Source organism: Ochotona princeps, chromosome 1 (genome assembly GCF_030435755.1).
Source record: "Ochotona princeps isolate mOchPri1 chromosome 1, mOchPri1.hap1, whole genome shotgun sequence".
Taxonomy (NCBI): domain Eukaryota; kingdom Metazoa; phylum Chordata; class Mammalia; order Lagomorpha; family Ochotonidae; genus Ochotona; species Ochotona princeps.
The window spans coordinates 87,339,519-87,357,319 of NC_080832.1; the positions used below are offsets into that span (position 1 = coordinate 87,339,519).

Sequence of the window (17,801 nt, forward strand, 5' to 3'; positions counted from 1 at the left end):
CAAACCACAGGGAAACATAAATTTCGTTTTGATCAAAACATAATGAAGGCAAGTGACAGTTGTCACACATTTTCAGAGATCATAATACTGAAAATACTAATTTCTTAGAAAAGGGAAATTTGCATCAGTTTCTTACATGTGACTTTATGGAGGTACTCTAACATGTATAGGTGGGGAATGTGAGCTGGAGGGAGGGAGGGAAGTATCAACATGCTCCTAAATCTGTAATGCGAAGTTCGCTCACTTCATATAAATGTTCCAAAAAAAGATCTATAGTTCTGTTGTAGTTTGTCAAGGTTACCTTTGAAACAACTGGAAAGTAAAGGCAGACTGGTTAGCAAAGGCTCTAGGCCTCCCATCTATTTCAATCAAAAACCTTATTTAAAAGTCTCTCACATATTGCTTGGTCTTCACTTAGAAAAAAAGATTGGTTTTTATGTATACAAAATGTCAAGGATAAGCACTCAGTAAACTCCTAAGTATTAATTAAAGAAATGTTTGCATTTACTTGTACCAAAGTGGGGGATGTTCTATTAGCTCACATCTTACCATTTATCTACTTCTTTTGGCAAAATCAGTTATAACTATTTACTGGATCAGCTTCTTCCCTGCTTCTAAATTTCCACTTTTCAACTCTTGTGGTTTCTGTGGTCTCATGAGGAGGAAGCCAGAAGCAAGCACATATAATATTTATTATAACTAAATTCATTTATGCCTTTTATAACCAATTGAACAATATGTAATCATCAGAAAATTCTGAAGAAACCACTAGCAGATCCATGCATTTTAAAGAGTATTTATTTTTAATAAACTGTAAGGTAAAGTTACTAAAATGTTGAGCTTGATGCAAACAAAATATTACACTCCATACCAATTTACTATGTAACATTTGAAAGTAAAGTCTAGTGAAAAACAAAAAGACCATTGCAATTAGCTAATTTCTCTGGCACCACTTAAAAAAATATGCATTGTTTGCCCTCTAAGCTACAAATCCCAAGGCCAGCCAGAGAGATCTAACCACAGGCTGACATATCTATAGAGGAAGCTGACCTCTCAGGGAGGCCAAAATAAACTAAAATTTCTCATTCTACAGTGCAGAAGCAGATATTTGAAAGTCTGCCAGATTTACGTAGAAGGTTACATAAACAGATTTTTCTCATTCCAAGGTGCCCTCTTTTCCATACTACAATTGTTGTGAGTAGCAAACATAAAAGAAAATATTTCCAAAAATATTCAGAGTGCACAAATCATTTTTACACATTACTTATTTGAAAGACATGAAAAGCAACATTAAGAAATGTTGGTTGGAATGTTTTTGGTTTTGTCTGTTTGTTGCAATTACTTCTTGGGTAAAGGCAACTATATATATTGCACATAATGCAATGATGTTCTATTAAAAATGACAGAAACACAGGCAAAACAATCCTAAATGTGATCTAAATTCTTGCTTGACAAGGAAATATCACGAGCAGTTACAAATGCAGTGAAAAAAAATTCCAGTGTTTCAGCTACAATGCACAGGTTACAAGAGAACTTCCTGTGAACTTTAGAGTCTCATACTGCAGATCTACTACACTTTTTACATCAAGCTACATCCTTAGTTCATTTTGCTTTGCTTATTGAGATTTTCAACCATATTCACATAAGAAAATGAAAATGTTTCTCAAAATTTCCAAGGTAAATTCCCTGTCTAGTCCCCTCGTTTACACTCATCATGAAAAACACTTCAAATACAAAATGCCAGGTATTAAGCACTCAACAGACTCCTAATCACTAAATAATTAATGTTTGCATAATAATGAATACATAGGGAAAGAGTATTTTTAAATCATTGTTATTACCCTTCTCCACCCCCCCCAAAAAAAGACACGTATGCAAAAGTATTTTAACTTGCACAATTCAAGCAAGGTTGGGAACAGTTCTCAAATCTATGCAGAGACAGCTAACCTAACAACTGAGACGTGTCACACCGTGAATGAAGTCATTATGATTCCTCTTTGCTATTCCCCTTCTCCAGCCAAGACCAAACAAAAATGGAATCAAGTTTATAACTGATTACTGAAGATCTGTTAAAGGCCAAAAGAACCCCCAGCCCCCCAAAAAAATCAAACCAAAACAAAAACACATGCAAATTTAGCTTATCAATTTTAATGCTAAATTTTTCCATCTTGAACATTAATGGATTGTTATACTGTCAAGAAGTTTTAAAGAAATCTTTATAAAAGTAAAGAAAAACCTCACATGAGTTTTAGTCAGGAATTGGTTTAATACATAAAAAGAGGGAGGTTGAAAGAAAAGAATAAGGCACTGACATTTCTCCAGAACCACAAGTTACCTTGAGCCATAACTCAAGTTACTGCTGAAGTGTTTTGCACGTAGAATCTTATTTAGTACTACATCTATTATAGTAAGTGCTATTCTCAATTTAGTAATGAGTCAAGCTTCAGTCTTATTAAAGGTACTTCTAGATGACTGAGTCATTCTCAGGACCCAAGTGTATCTTACACCAAATCATTCCTCTCATTTCAGTAAACTGACATCTAAAAAAAAGTAACATCTTTCTGATTTCTTTGTTACTTAACTGAACTGAGAAGAACTTTCCATGAGAACTGAAATAAAGTTCAAGCCATTAATGGTATTAGTTGATTGAACTGTGTTTTCATACATGATGTAACTTCCTAGTCTGCTTACCCAAAGAAATAAGCATTACTACCACCAAGTGAGAAAAAAAGCAACACATTTATGTGGAACAGCAGCTTAAAACTCAGTTCTTTCTGATCCATAATCTTACAATACAGCACATGTTATCTGGGGCAGGAGAGCAGAGCAGGGATTTATTTTCTGAACAATGATTTCTTTTGCAAGGGACAGATGACTTTTTAAGTAATATACACCAGACAGAATCTAAAGAAAGTTTATTAGGAAGTTAGCTACATAAGAAATTCTGCTCAAAAACAAAATTGCTCAGATGGAAAATACAGTAAAAATTCCAACTTAAAGCTGGATTCTAAGTGAAGAAAAATCTCTGCCTTAATTTCAGAAAAAAATTAATTTACAGAATATTTATTTGTAGGTGTTATCTTTAAAAAAACACTGAAACACATGTGTTGGCATTTGCTAGTATGGTACACATGCATACAAAACACTTAAATTTTGATGTCCTACTTAGTATTCTTAATCAACCGTCTACAAAAATAATGCTGCCACATAATGGAGTTTTCCTTCATTAAATATTGCATGCATTAAACTAATTCCTAAACTGACAAAATTGTAAGACACAAAAGGAAGTGTGACATTTGTGATGCTCAAACCCCATGATGCCACGCCTGCGTCTGGGTCTTGGCTCTCGTTTCCCAAACTTCTATTAATGCACTTGACAAATAGTAGGTGATGCCTCAATTCTCACATAGGAGAATTGTTTTAGAGCTCCTGGCTTTGTCTGGTCCAACCTGAGCTGTTGTGGGCCTTTGATAAGGGAATCAGTGTATGGAAAACTAACCCTCCCTCTTTCTCTGACTTTTAATAAGTGAAAACGAATTAATTAAAAAGAACAGCAAAAGGAAAATTTACAGCATTTAACTTGACCGGGCATTTTTATAGATCCAGAGTAACAGAAATGCCATGCAAATACTCTTTGCCTCTTTCTCAGAAAAAGATAAACAGGCTTGTTTTCACACTGTTGAAGAGGAGATTTAGAAAATGCCATTTGTACAAATAATATCAGAACCAAAGGACAAAAAGAATCTCAGTTAAACAGCTGCAAGATGGTAATTTTCTTCCCACTTTTTCTTATATCTAGTAGCATATTCCATTGATCATTAACAATTAAAATAGAAATGAATATATATGAAATTACTAATACTTCTCACTAGCATCATTCCCTCTTTTTAAAAATGTTAAACATATTTTGGACCGAAAATTGAAACAAGTAATATACTAAGGGAATTGGTTGCTACTTTCTTCTAGAAGCTAAAGGGGTTGGTTGCTTTTTAAGTGTTACATATTTTTACTTTGATTCTAATCAACTTACTGTTATTTTTTTCTATTGATATTTCTTTTCTCATTCATTTCAAACAATTTTAATAAAACTTCAGAGATTAGACAATTCAAAGACTCAATCTTTTTACTTTCAGAATTCAAAATCTGGCAGAGGGAGTCAGAAATATAAATAGAAAGTCACACTGAAATTTGAAAAATGTTAGAAGTACAGAAAAATACAGAGGGCTGGGTATTCCGCTAAAATTCAAAGAGGAATGATCATGCTTCAAGGGACGGCAGGTAAGTGATCTTCCTATGTTGTGACAAAGAATATGGGAACAGGGCAATCATTGCCAGAGGAGGTTAGATGAAGGAACTTAAACAGGGTGGAAAGTGGCTCACAAATTAATGTGGGGGCAACTACAGGAAAAGGAAGTCAACAGATTACTTTAAATTCAGACGAGTACCTAAAAAGGCAAAGACACACAAGCATGGTCTAAAGTTTACATAGGCACACGGTAAGACTGTCCTTGGGTGGGAGAATACCAAGGAGCGTAACAAGCAGAGTGGATATACAAATGAGTGTGTGTGTTCAGATTTCCTGGAATCTATACAGGGATCCCAATTTCCCTTCACATAAGTAGAGCCATTGATGTCAGCAGCAAACAAAGATTCCATTAAGGCTTATTGCGTCTTTAGATATTCTGGAGCAGAATTTTTCAGCCTAGACTGTTTTAAGGACTTACTTTAAATGAAATTACAAGAAATTAGATCAGATACCACATTTTATTCCTGCCATATAGTATATAATTATTTCAAGCAAGACTCATATTATAAAGCATAGTAAAGACTTTCGGAAAATAAACAAATTTCTGTGTGTGTGTGTCTGAATAAATGCCCCTCTTTCCCAGATTTTTAACTAAAACTCAAGTAGACAGAAAAGTTCTTTGGGTTTTCTCTTTAAACTGCCTAAAACAGGACATGTTCAAAAACATAAATAAATAAAAAATAAAAGCAAAAACAATTAATGTCCTTGGCCTTCATAACTTTGCCAACCATTTGGGTCAATGAAAACTAAATTGCAACAATCACATGTGAACCCAAACATGTGAAATATGATCTAAATCAAAACATGTTTCAGCAAACTAAAAATTTAATACTTTGAAGAAACAATCCAAGTTATGTTTTAACGGTGTATTCAAAATAGCCTTTGTAACTGTAGGGTTCACTGTAAAACATAATAGTTTCTTTTGGCATTTATGCTGCTTTTGGTATGTGAATCTATTATTAAAGAATATTATAGTGGAAATGCTATCTCAAAATAGACATCTCATTCCTGGCAGTCTGTTGCTTCTTTTCTTACTATTATTATTACTATTGTTTTAATTCCAGTGGACACATTAACAAATTTTAACATTTGGTATTCCTTCGCCATCACCATCATCCTCACACAAAACAACCTGGAATCGTTACCACCAAGTTTGGATATTCTTCTGTCAAATTTGTATCACTTCCATGATGTAAGACTTGTAGAAAACGATTCTACTCAAGGTAATCCCTCTGAATCAGACTTTACTTCTTTGAATAAAACAAGGGTCAAAACCAGCAAGTAGCCTTGTATTTGTTTACCTGATCAGTAATAGGGTAGTCTGTTCTCCACAGAAAATAGATCACTAGGTAATACAGAATATATGTGGAAATTTTAAAACTTTGTTTCACAAGCTAGAGTTACATAATGGCATAAAATGAAGATACTATAGAATAACAATTATTAAAAAGCAGTATGACATGTAGTTATACATAGTGTAACTATGTATGATTAATACTTAAGATCTGTGAATGTTATATGATAGCTTATTTGAAATGGTGTTAATTCTGTTATATTGTTTTATATATCATCTATATCAAATATCTAAGATTTCACATTTTTTGCATGAACTGGACTAAATTAATATGTGAAAAAAATAACATGTGAATCTTTCACATTCTTTTCCTTTACAATGTAACACAGCTAAAAAGATTTTTGAATGAGGTAAAGGGTACTACAGCATATATTTTATAAAAATTACTTCCAAATGCATTAGCCACAATTATGTCATCAGAAATTACTTATGCTTACCTTTATGACTCAGAATACTTAAACAAAGATTATGAATTTAGAATACAAAGAATATTGGCTGTGCAATTTTACTGACACAGCATATACTCTGTAGTACACAAACTTTTCCCAGGTTGACATTTTGCTGACCTTTAATATAATTATTGTTATGCTTTAAAAATAATTATTGATTAATCTGTGCAGATCTTCTTTTCATAGAAAATTACCCAAAATAAGTATACAATCTCCAACATGATTTAAATACCTAACGTCTAAAAGTTCTCATCCATGTACAAAACAAATGCCTATCCAGCACAGGTTCTGTAAATCCCAGCAATTTTTCACTCACATTATATGGTCATGACCAGCAAAATCTTTGAAAACAATGCGTAATGTAAACAGAAACTTGTGTTATTTGCCACCTTTTATTTAAAAACTGGATTCAATCTTCATTGCTATTTATATTCAACTTTGACTATAAGACTCTAATAACCACTGAAGAAACATATTTTTTTGTATTTTAGCAAAACAACCACAAAGCAAACAAAAACCAGTTTCTGATGATAACAGTTTTGTCAGCCAGCTTGTAACACCACATTTTCGCTGTGTACTGTAGCTTCTTATTCTAGGGGACACTAATTAGTTTTAAATGGTGTTAAATACCATCCCTGCAGTTGCAAGTGCTTCTCTGGGATTTTTACTAGGGAAAAGAACTCCTGTAATTTAAAACTACTTTGTTCTCCTCAGTCACAGCTGTTAGTGAAACACTGACCTGTAGAAATCTGAAAGGTTTTCACTCCTCTCTCTGCCACCAGTCTGAGTTGATTTTCTAACAGGTCTTATGCCAGTGCCTTCATAACTCCCATCCCCCAAACTGCAGCCAGCAGAGCAACAGCATTAAGCTAGTTAGTCCTTCTCCCCACATCCCTCCCCTTACAAAGCCTTGGCTATCCTTAAAGAAAATTCTCCAACAACGTGTCAATTTTATATTGGCCACAAAGACAACTTCTGTTGGGGGAGGGGAAGGAAAGGGACTGGAGCTTGGCTGTCCCTTTCAACAAACAGGGATCTTTGTGGTGATCAGAAAACAGTTCCTGAATAAGAAATCAACACACTCTCTGCTTGCAGGGTTGAGAGGCAAAAATGAGCATGGATTAGACATGTCTTCAAACCAATGAAACACAGCCATTAACCTTCCAAACAGGAAAGTCATTTTCTGAAAATACATCTTGCCTTCTTGCATTATTAAACATAATCCACAGTCTGAAATCCTCTGGTAGCTCCCAACCTCCCAACTCCTGGATTGGCTGCTCCTGTATCTTTTTTTTTTTTTTTGAACTTTGCATTTTCCCTCTCCAGCTAATCTCTAAGACACAACCTCTTCTTAACAGATGTCAACAGGGAACCATAAGAGCAAAACACCACTTGCAAGAGGCAGACCAAATCTTCAAGGATCATTGTATGTCCCTGTAGGAAGGGGACATTACAGCCGTTAAGACCTCCAAAGTTTGCCTTTTCAACGCGCTTCTCTGGACTCACAAATGAGGAAGCGCGTGGAACTTGCTGTGCACAGCAACTCAAACAGAATTCCAGGAAGGATGGGGGATGGGAGTGGTATCCCTGACTTCTAGTTTGTTGGGTCAGGAAATCATTTGGTCATCTTGCTTCTGAGTGTGTGTCATGCTTTAGTCACATTGCCCATACATTCAAATGTGGGGTGGGGGCTGAGGGGGAGGAGTGAGTATTCTGGGCAGAGTCAAAAGAAATCAGAAGGATTAAAGGGACCACTGACTGCACTGGAGCCAAAGGAGAAGTATGTAATCTGTTTCAGCAAGGAGTGAGGAGAGCGATTCCAGCAGGCTGCAGTCCCACACCAGGCATCCTTGCCCCTCTTCGCCAACCTCAGCCAGGATGACTTCACATTCCCATCTCTCTTTTTCTCCTGAATGTTCCACTTGCACTTCCAGGGCACATTCAGCTAAACCATCCTGCCTGCACCATCACATCTCTAAAACCTTAGAACCCAAAACTAGCTAATGAGAGCTTCATCACTGACAAATCACAAGAATCCAGACACTACAAATGAAAGTAGCAATGAGACCTGTGGGTTGAAACTCCATGCTTCAACTGTGTCTGTCAAAGGCCCCCCTCCCCCTCCCTCTGGGTACTTACCTTCTTTGGGCGGTCGCTTGGCCTCCCTGGTAAGATTGCAGACTTGAGTAGTTTGCAGCTCCTGGGTCAGGCAGCCCTCGGTCTGCTCATTTAGGGGTAGCACGACGTTATTTAACAAAACCAGGGACTGGTCGTCGATCCCCCACTCTCCCAAGTGCTGAGGGCAGGTACATTTTGTATACATGATCCCACATGATTCTGTTCTCCCATTTTCTGATTTTAAGCAGCTCTCCAACCAAGTGCATAGTACATGGCAACCAAACTGGCTTGGGCTCACCTTGTTCAACACCAGAAACTCAAAAAAAGATTTCTGATCTTCTTCCCCTTTTTTCTGTAATCCTGGGAAATCAGTTGGAAATACCCGACGTATTTGAATAAAATTTTTATCATATTGTAGAAAAACAAAAGCATTCTTGGAATTGCAGAGTTGCATTATAGAATGATTCTTTCTTAAAAGATCCTTTATTTTTTCATGGGAAAAGTGATCAAACTGATAAGCCAGGAGGGAAAAGTTAGAGCAGCTAAGGTCCTTTTTGGAAAATTTCAGGTAAATGCTATATTTGGTTGGATCTGGATTTTCCAGCGTCCAAGTGCAGTTTGTAAAGTTTTTGGGAAACATTTCACTTACAGAATACGATCCATAAATGACTCCCTTCACCAAAGTTGAACACCAGAAGTCTTGGGCGGCATTAAATCCAAACATAACCAGGAGATAGGTGGAAAATATATAAATCAGCAGGTTACGAACAGCCTTCATCCTATGTCATTTGGCCTGTAAAAATGGCAATGAAAGTAAAATGCAAGTAGGAGTCAACACGCATTGAAAAAAATAAACTCCTTCCAATAGCAGAGCCAGCTGTTTTCAAGATTTCAGCTTTAAAAAAAAAAATGCTTTCTAAAAGAAGGGCAGGTAATTTTATAATGCTGGGAAATTATCTGTTGCTGTGTGAACAGCGCCCTCACGTGGCCATTCGCAATGGTCAAATTCTCAATACTCCATTTAAAAATAACATTTAATAGATTATTAATAGGAATGCCCCAATTTATCTACCAGGATTTCCCCCCACACGCATGATCATTTTAATGAATGAAGGGCAAAGCACCGAGTTTGAAAAAACCCTTAATAATCTGTGAACTGATGAAATACTTTGAATCAACCTATACAACCTATTCTCTCAGTTCTCTCTCTGCAGTAAACAGCAAAACCTAATCTGATAATCTGGGAACAGCTGCCACCACATTATTTCTTTTCTGTTAAATGTGAAAAGTAATCATGGTAAATTATAGCCACAATTTTAAAAGCACAAACGATAATTTGCTGCAGATGGAACATCATCTCCCAAATGTCCCTACTTGCTTTTGCGGGGGCCATCATATGAACTGATATTTCTATGCAAAAACTCAGGCACTCGGGTGGATGAATACAATCTTTAAGCCACCAGCCAAGAAAGGGAAGAGATTGGGTAGGTACACAGGGAAGACTTGTTGTTCAGTGTCCCCACTGAGAAGCAAGGTTTAAGGCAGTCATTTCAATGTGACATGCTCTCTTGGGATGCATAAAGTGGATCACCGTACAAGTATTTTTTTCTAAAGGCAAAGCCAGTGAAAAATTCCAGAAACACAGTAACTGGGCAGCCTTCATTCCGTTTTTGTTGTTTTTTTTTTTAACTTAAGGCTGTTTCATCCTGGAGTCATCTACTGTAATGTAAGATTTCACATGGTAGAGGAACGACATTAGCATTTTCTTTCTTAGCCGATTTCAGTTATTGAATCGCTCCCTTTCAACCAACAGCCCCACAGCTCCTCTTCTTTCCTTTTCACTCTGGCCTTGCATAATAAAGTAGTCCTTGGGTATATTTACCTCTGTGAGTTGTTATCCAAAAATAACTCGAATATTTTTCAGCATTAACCTTTAAGAAGTTATTTCTTAGAATAAATGACACTGCTTTTTTTGCTCAGCCTCTGAGCTGATAAAAGTGATGCCAAGTTAATCTTAAAAGTCTTTAGGCTGCAGTCTCTTCCACTGTTCTGTAAACAGAGACAGAGATACAGACATACAGACAGTTAAGAGTTTTCATGCCTTTGCCTGGTCCCTCTCAGAAGCAGAGGCTAAAACCCTCTTCCTTCCCATTGCATAACACACACTAACACATGCACGCCAAATCCAGGGACCGAAGTCCCCTCAAGACAGTTGCCTTCTCCAGATTATAATTCCATGCTTTGATTCCGGCAAAGGCAGCCTCAACACTCAAGCTCTACATGGCAGCAGGTTAAAATCACACCAGAACTGCTGGGACGGTGCTGTGTGTGGCAAGCACACGATTCAAGGAAGAAGGCAGCTTCTTCTTTAGAAAACAGCCAATAAGCATTTAAAGGTTAAAGGAAAGGGAAAGTTGTAGGAAATTTTGGAAATGATTTTTTTTCCTCCTGCTGTAGCACTTTGTAGGCAATGCAGGTCTACGCAGTGTTCTTCAGGAGAGAGTGTAGGCGTCGAAAGCCAATGTGACAATAAGTGTCTAAATTAGGAATTCCAGCCATGAAAGGGGGCTTCGTTTTGATTAAGGGGCGCTCAAAAGCAGGTCGTGTCTCCTGTCCTTATGAAATGGGTACTTTTGCATGCGTGTATTTGACAGTGTATGTCTGCAATGCTGTGGTCCTCAATGATGAGAAAGAGTGAGAAAATAGCTCTGATTTCACTTTCAAGCCTGCTCAGAGAGAGCATCCTCAACCCAACGCTCCGCATCCTCAATCAGCCTGGCTGTTGTCTTATCTTGTTCGGTTCTGAATAAAAGAAAATGAATCACTGGACACCTTTCCCACCCCCTCGGACTGCAGGGCCAGTTCAAACAACTGTATTTCTTTCTAAAAGCCAAAGGGGCTGCGGGGGAGGGAGATTTTAAGCTCTAGCCACAGTGGTCTCCAGGATGTGGTATTCACTTATTTATTTATTTGTCCCCTGCGAGAAACACACTGGGTTTGAGTTCAGCTATTCTCTAAACTGATTTTTCTGGGTGACACTTTAGTTCAGTCGAACACAGACGGCGCCATCACTCCACTATGGCCCCCCCAAATGAAGCCCTACAGCCTCCTCTTACCTTAACTTCCTTTTATCCTAAAATTCGCCCCCCTCCCCTTCCCCATAAAATCACCATCGCCAGATTTCCGAGGAGGTCTCTGCCTAGTCCCCGCTACCTGTCTTGAAAAACAGACTTCTCCAACTTTTCAGCTGCGGCGTGGGAAGTGAATGCAGACAGTCGAATTCGCTGCCTGCCTCCCCGGCCGCCGGCCCCAGCCTCGCCTGGCCCTGCCGTGCCCGCCCGCCGGCCCTCCCCAGGCACCCGGCCGCGGCCCCGGGAGCGACCCCCGGCCGGGCGAAGGTGACCCCGGGACCCCTTCCTTACCTTCACTCCGAAAGCTCAGGGAGGCTCCAGCTCTTAAGACACCAGCACCGGCACGCGTCCCAGCAACAGCGACCGAGAGATTCCCCTTCGCTCCCAGCCACCGTTGCCCATCTTCCCTGGCTCCTCTTCCCAAAAGCAGGTTTTATTTTTTAAAAAACCGCAAACATGAGAGAAGCAAAAGATGGGTGTGGGGGAGAGTTGGGCGCTTGATAAAGGAAGGAGTGAGAGGAGGAAAGAAAAAAAAGAGAGAGAGGGAGCCTCTCAGAAACCACAGGCTTGGCGCCGTGTCTGACTGAATCCAACCTCCGAGCCGAGGGGGAGGGGGAGAAGCCCCCCGAAGGGAGACTAAAGAAATCAGCCAACCAAAGGAAAAAAAAAAAAAGGAAGTGGTTGGAGAGTGAGGGTTTGTGTTAGTTAATCTCACCACCCCCCCAACACACACACACGCCGAATAGCCAAGAAGCCAAGAAAGCGCTGAGACGAGAAGCGGCCGGCGGCGGCTGAGGCAGCTGAGGCAGCTGAGGCGGATTTGTTGGGGCGGTGGGTTTATTACGGGGAGTGTTCGTGGTCGGTTCGGAAGGCTCAAGCTTATGCTTTTTCCCTCTTTCCGCTCTGCTCCCTCCGCCTCCCCCCTCAGGTACTGCTGGACGGACGGCGACTGAGGAGAGGGGGGGCAAAAATCCTTGGCTGCTGCTGTCGGGAAGCTGTTTGAATGCCCAGCGAGGAGGGAGGCGCGAGGGGGAGCGAGATAGTAAAGCTCTGTCTCGTGTGCGCGCCGGCGCGCGGCGCTCGCTTCCCCCGGGGGCGCGCACGAGGCTGGGGGGGGGGGGGGGGCGTCCCCCGCGCGCGCTCGCGGAGGCCTCCCGCGTGCTCGTGCGCGCCCCGTGCCCGCGGCGCTGCTGCGCGCCCCCCGGGGGCTCGACGCGCTGGGCGCCTTCCTGGAGCGGATGATCCCGGCGGGCGCGGGCGAGTGTGTGCGAGTTGAGCCGGAGAGCGCGGCCGAGGGCGGCCGAGGGCAGCCCGGCGGGAGTGCGGGAGCTTGTAGAGGCGGGTGGGAGGCGTCTGTGGGAGGGGGGTCCCCGCGAGCTCCCACCCGGGCCGCGGTGCGCACGTCACGGCTACTCAAACCCAAGCACGTCCCGAAAGCGGTCTTTTCTGAGGCTGGGAGGTTTGGGCATCCTCAGTTCCCACCGCTGGGGCTGACTGCGACCAACTGTAAGAAAAACCACCCGGGAGGCGAGGCCGGAGGTGCGGCGCAGCAGAGGGCGACTGCGAAGGGTGGGAGGCGAACCCTGGACTTGATGGGCTTTCTCTTCCTGTCTGTCTCGCAGGCGGGACCTGCCGCGAATGCCGTCTCCTCAGCGCTGGGACCCGGAACGGAGCTCGTCTGCCGCGGAGGGGGCGCTCCGCGGCTCCCGCACCGCTGCGGGGCTCTGGCTGGAACAATAGTAGTTTCTCTCAGCGAGGCTGCAATTAACATCTTGTTTGTTCTGGCTCGGTACTGGCATTGTCGGGACCGCGGTTCGGCGACTGAGGTTGGGCATCTTGCATTGCTGTTTGCATGGCAATGGGCTCGCGCTTTTTGTGGGGTCTAAACTTTTTTTTTCTTTTGGTCTTGTTTTCTTAATGTATCCGAGTCGTTCTCAAGTTTCCCTAGTAACAGGTTTGAAGAAGAGGTGGCAGGAAGGGGGGGAAAGAGGGAAGAGAAACTATCGAAGTCTATATAAGCGCGAAAGAAAAGGGGTTGGATTTCCACACACATATTTATTTTGCCTTCTAGACAGTCGTTTGACGAGGTATTTGATGAGCTAGCTTTAGATGTATGCTGTAAAAAAGATCAGTCGCCTCCTAATTATGCCTCTTCTTGGAAAAAGCAGTTGGCGGTTTGCAAAACAAGTGATAAATGGAGCAGAGATGAGGTGGGAAGCGACCGTGATGGGAGATTCGTGCAAAGTGTCCAGTTTTCCTAAGCAGAGTTAACGTGAGCGGCAGGTGCAGTTGAATAAAGCAGTTTTCTATCCTTTCCTTCTTGCTTTGCGTCTCCTTTTCCCCTTGTCTCTCTTCCTTGGGGTCGTTGGATAGCCAAGAACACCTTGTGAAAAGAAGGTTATGGACTGACCCTTAGTCCGTGTGAATACAGTGACCCTCTAGGAGGCTTTGTGTCTCAGGAAGAGAATAATTGGGAGGACACCCTGTAAGGGAAACAGTTCATCATTCCTCAGCAGGCTTTGAATTGTCCCTAGGAACACATCCCCACCATGAGAACATCCTGGGTGGTGTCTCGGCTTTATGCTCTGCTTGGTGCTTTACAATAATTTTTTTAAATTCATGGGAATGTGAATGGCAATAAGATTTATGGCCAAGGCAAAATCCAAGACATTGTAAGCAAATACATTTTCATTTTAATAACAACATTCGACCATGCAAAGGAGAAACACATTTCATTTATTTCAACTTTCAGACTCTAATGATACCTGCAAGCTATTTTAGTCTGTTCCTCTTCTCCCCACCGCCTAAAAAAGAGATCAGTAACGGATGTGGAATGAAAACGAAGAATAAGAAAATCATATTCACATAAAGAGAAAAAAAAAGAAAAGTGAAGTTTTCTGTCCTCTGATTTGTCACATCTTATATCACTGGTGGTTTTTTTTTTTTTTTTTTTTTTTTTTTTGGAAATTTTCCGAGTCATGACACTGTGATATAAGAACACAGCCCAGAGAGACCATTTAATCCTAGATGGAAACGTGCACTCACTCCTAGGATCATTTATATTCAAGTAGAATGCCGGGCTGGGTCAGAAAAGAAAGCCACCCTTAATAAAGCACTTCACCCTTCACACTGTTTCCCATAACCTTCATAAATTGCAGGCTACTGAGCTGGCCTGATGGTGATCCTGCTGAGGTGTATTTATAGCAGATGATTTGTAGATGATAAATATGCCAAGCAAGACAAGAGCTCCAGTAACCCCAGGCTCCTCTGGCGTCCTCAGGGGGTCATAATCAAGAATCACTGAAAGAACCATAGATGGAGAATCTTCTCTGGACCCTGACTACAGCACACTCCAAAGGCGAACCAAGGAGGAACCACTTGGTTTCATGTCCGCCCTGTGTTCCGTGTGAGAGCTTTGCTGACATAGTGACTCAACAGCAGAAAAAGCAGTGGTTTACTCATCCTGAGTTCCGTGTCCGTGGCTTCCTGTTGCGACTGGACTGCTTTTACCTGTTCCTGTGTTTTAGCATTAGTGTTGTCTTCACCGATCTCCTGCACAAGCAGTGTGCCTATCTGAATATATCTAAATACATCCAAATACATATACACATCTTATGTATATAATATGTATGTGTGTGAATGTATGCCCACATTACTTCCTACAACACATTCACAGAAATGTAGGGTTGAGTTTAAAAGTCAATGGGAAATATTGAAACATGAGGTTTTTTTAGTGTAAGTTTGTCTTCCTCCATTGAAAGTTTTTTCACAATACCCATCTTCCATGAACTTTTTGAAGAAGCCTCATATATAATATCTACATATGCATTTCAATTTGGAGACATTTATTTATAAGTGCCACTACAGAGCTTTGTATTTATTTCACACACAGCTAGTAAATTAATAGTACAATCCTTATTTAATTTTTTCATTGACTTTCCAAGAAATACTGAAAAATCAGTGTTGTATCAAAATATACATGCTGTCACACTCTAAATTCACCCTGATATTTCAGGTTAAGGTCTTTTGGGCTTGTCTGTCCTTTTTTGTTCATTCTATGAAGATCACTTTAAAAGATTATATCTCAAAATATAATCCAGCTTTCATTTTTATTTGTTGCTTTTTTCCTTAAAACAGGTTTTCTGCATTTGAAAGTAATCTCAACCTACAGCATCTTTGTTAATAATTTATGTGTACAATTCTCAGGCTAAAAAAAAAAAACCAGCTAGTGTTCTCTCTGGAAAATGTTTACAATCTCAGAAGGTGTTTCCATGTGTCATTCCGTTTCATAGTCTTTCTGCCATTTACTTTCTTATCACATTCTAATTATTGCAGCTTGTCATTAGCAGCAGGACTTTGAGAGACACAGATAAGTCTGTATTTTTGTTTGACTGTTTCAGAACTCTAATGTTTCGGTATTTAGTGTCTCCAAAATAAATGTAAGAAAGCCTTTGGAAATCACTACTATCATCAGAGAATTACTTTAATATCTGAAGAAGCATAAACATTAATTAGCCTATTATTTACCTTAAAATTTTCCAATGTATTTTATGTTAATAACATGATCAACGTTTTATATATGTTGTTATGTTTAATATTAGCATGATTACTATAAAATCAACTTCCTTTTGTCCTCATTTTCAAAGTTTTATGATTTTTAAGATTTGTTTCTTTGAAAGAGTGACACAGATAGGAAAGCATTGAGAGGGCAAGAGAAGCATCTTCAGTCTATTGCTGCTTCACTCCCCAAATGGCCTGACCAGCCAGGTACGCGTCAGGCTGAAGCAAAGAAGCAGACAAGAACTTCAGCTTGGGGCCTGGTGAGGTAGCCTAGTAGCTAAAGGCCCTGTCCTGAATGTTCCTGGATCCCATATGGGTGCCAGCTCTAATCCCAGCCGCCCGGCTTCTCATCTGGCTTGTGGCCTGGGAAAGCAGTCGAGGACGGCCCAAAGCCTTGGGACCCTGCACCCACATGGAGACCCGGAAGAAGCTCCTGGCTCCTGCTTGGAATCAGCTCAGCTCTGATCATTGTGGCCACTTGGGGAGTGAATCAACAGATGGAAGATCTTCCTCTCTGTCTCTCCTCCTCTGTGTATATCTGACTTGGCAATAAAAATACATAAATCTTAATAAAAAAATAATTTCAGCTAGAGCATATGTACTGCCTTTCCTGGGGCATTAGTAGAAAGCTGAGTCAGAAACAGAGCAGCTGAGACGCACACTGGCTCTCTGATACAGGATGTTGACATCAGAGGCAGCAGCTTCACCCACTGCACAATGCTGCCGTCCATTGTTTTTAAATAATAAAGTGCCTCAGGAACCAGGCTGGCTTTCCTTCAGTCATTCTCTGTTGAGACATCTCAGAATATAAAGAACATAACAAACTAATATAAAGATAATGGCATAAAGTTAGGGTATGGGGAGATACAGTAAGGTAGTTATCTGTGATTAGTTTAAGTATAATACATTGCATGCCAGGCATCACAGGATTTAATTCAGTCTGAAGAGCCCACTTAAATCTGCTTTGCAGTTTTTTTTTTTAAATTTTCCTACGCAGACATACATTTTAAAACATTTCATTTAATAAGAGTTTTTGGTCATCAATCCCCAAGACTTCATCTGTGGTACATAAAAACTACCATGAGTTACCAACATGTAACATTACTATTGTGTATTGTACAAGCATCTTGGAAAATATAGACTTCCAAAATTCAGGGTAAGTGGTGCCAGGTATGAATTCACTTCAAAATTCTTTACCCAGTAGGAAATTTTTGTTCTTTTTTAAATAAAATTTTATATGTGTACCATCAACTTAGATCTCAACAGATGTCAAGATTCTTAATTTTTACTCATGAACTTGACACTAATTAAATCCCTCTTAAATCCCTCAATAGCAAAAAGGAATCAACTCTAATTCAGTTACCTCACAGGAGAGGTATTGACCCTGTAATTTCTAAGGGTCTTCCTGATACCTACATAAAGGAAGGCAGCATTGGCATAAGCAGTGGCAGATATGAGAGAAAAATGCAACAAAATTCTAGATTACCAAGAATCACAAATGTTCTACTCACATTCTAGAAGCATCCTTTATTCTATCACAATTTTGATCATTTCCATAGTTTTCCAGCTTTGTCTTTTCTACCTTGCTGCCATTTCCTCTGTAGTGATACCCTTTCCATGTTTTGTTTGTTTAAGACTGATCTATTTATTTGAAAGGCTCAGAGAGAACAAGGGAGAGAGAAATTTTCCATCACTTGATTTTCTCCCCCAGATGGCTGTGGCTGCCAAGGCTGGGCCAGGTTGAAGCCAGGAGCCAAGAATTTCATCTAGTTCTCCCATTTGCTGAAGGACTATATTATTGTAAAACAAGGGGACAATGCAGAGGGGAGAATGGAAGAAAGGAATGAGAGGGAAAGGGGAAAAGCCCTATACCTACAAAACTG

General features: G+C 40.4%; 1 protein-coding gene across 2 annotated transcripts in view; it reads right to left on the reverse strand.

Moving 5' to 3' along the window:
• ADGRB3 (adhesion G protein-coupled receptor B3) overlaps positions 1–12,433 on the reverse strand; it is a 726,224-nt gene extending 713,791 nt beyond the window's left edge. Inside the window, exons 1-3 of one of the 2 annotated variants that reach the window (XM_004580472.4) lie at positions 11,650–12,433; positions 10,110–10,276; positions 8,249–9,020 (exon numbers count right to left, since the gene is read on the reverse strand). In XM_004580472.4, coding sequence (XP_004580529.2) covers positions 8,249–9,005 — 757 coding nt within the window. In that variant the 5' untranslated portion in view covers positions 9,006–9,020; positions 10,110–10,276; positions 11,650–12,433. The remainder of the gene's footprint in view (positions 1–8,248; positions 9,021–10,109; positions 10,277–11,649) is intronic. The other variant, XM_004580473.3, reaches the window with a different exon arrangement.
• Positions 12,434–17,801: the final 5,368 nt, after the last annotated feature.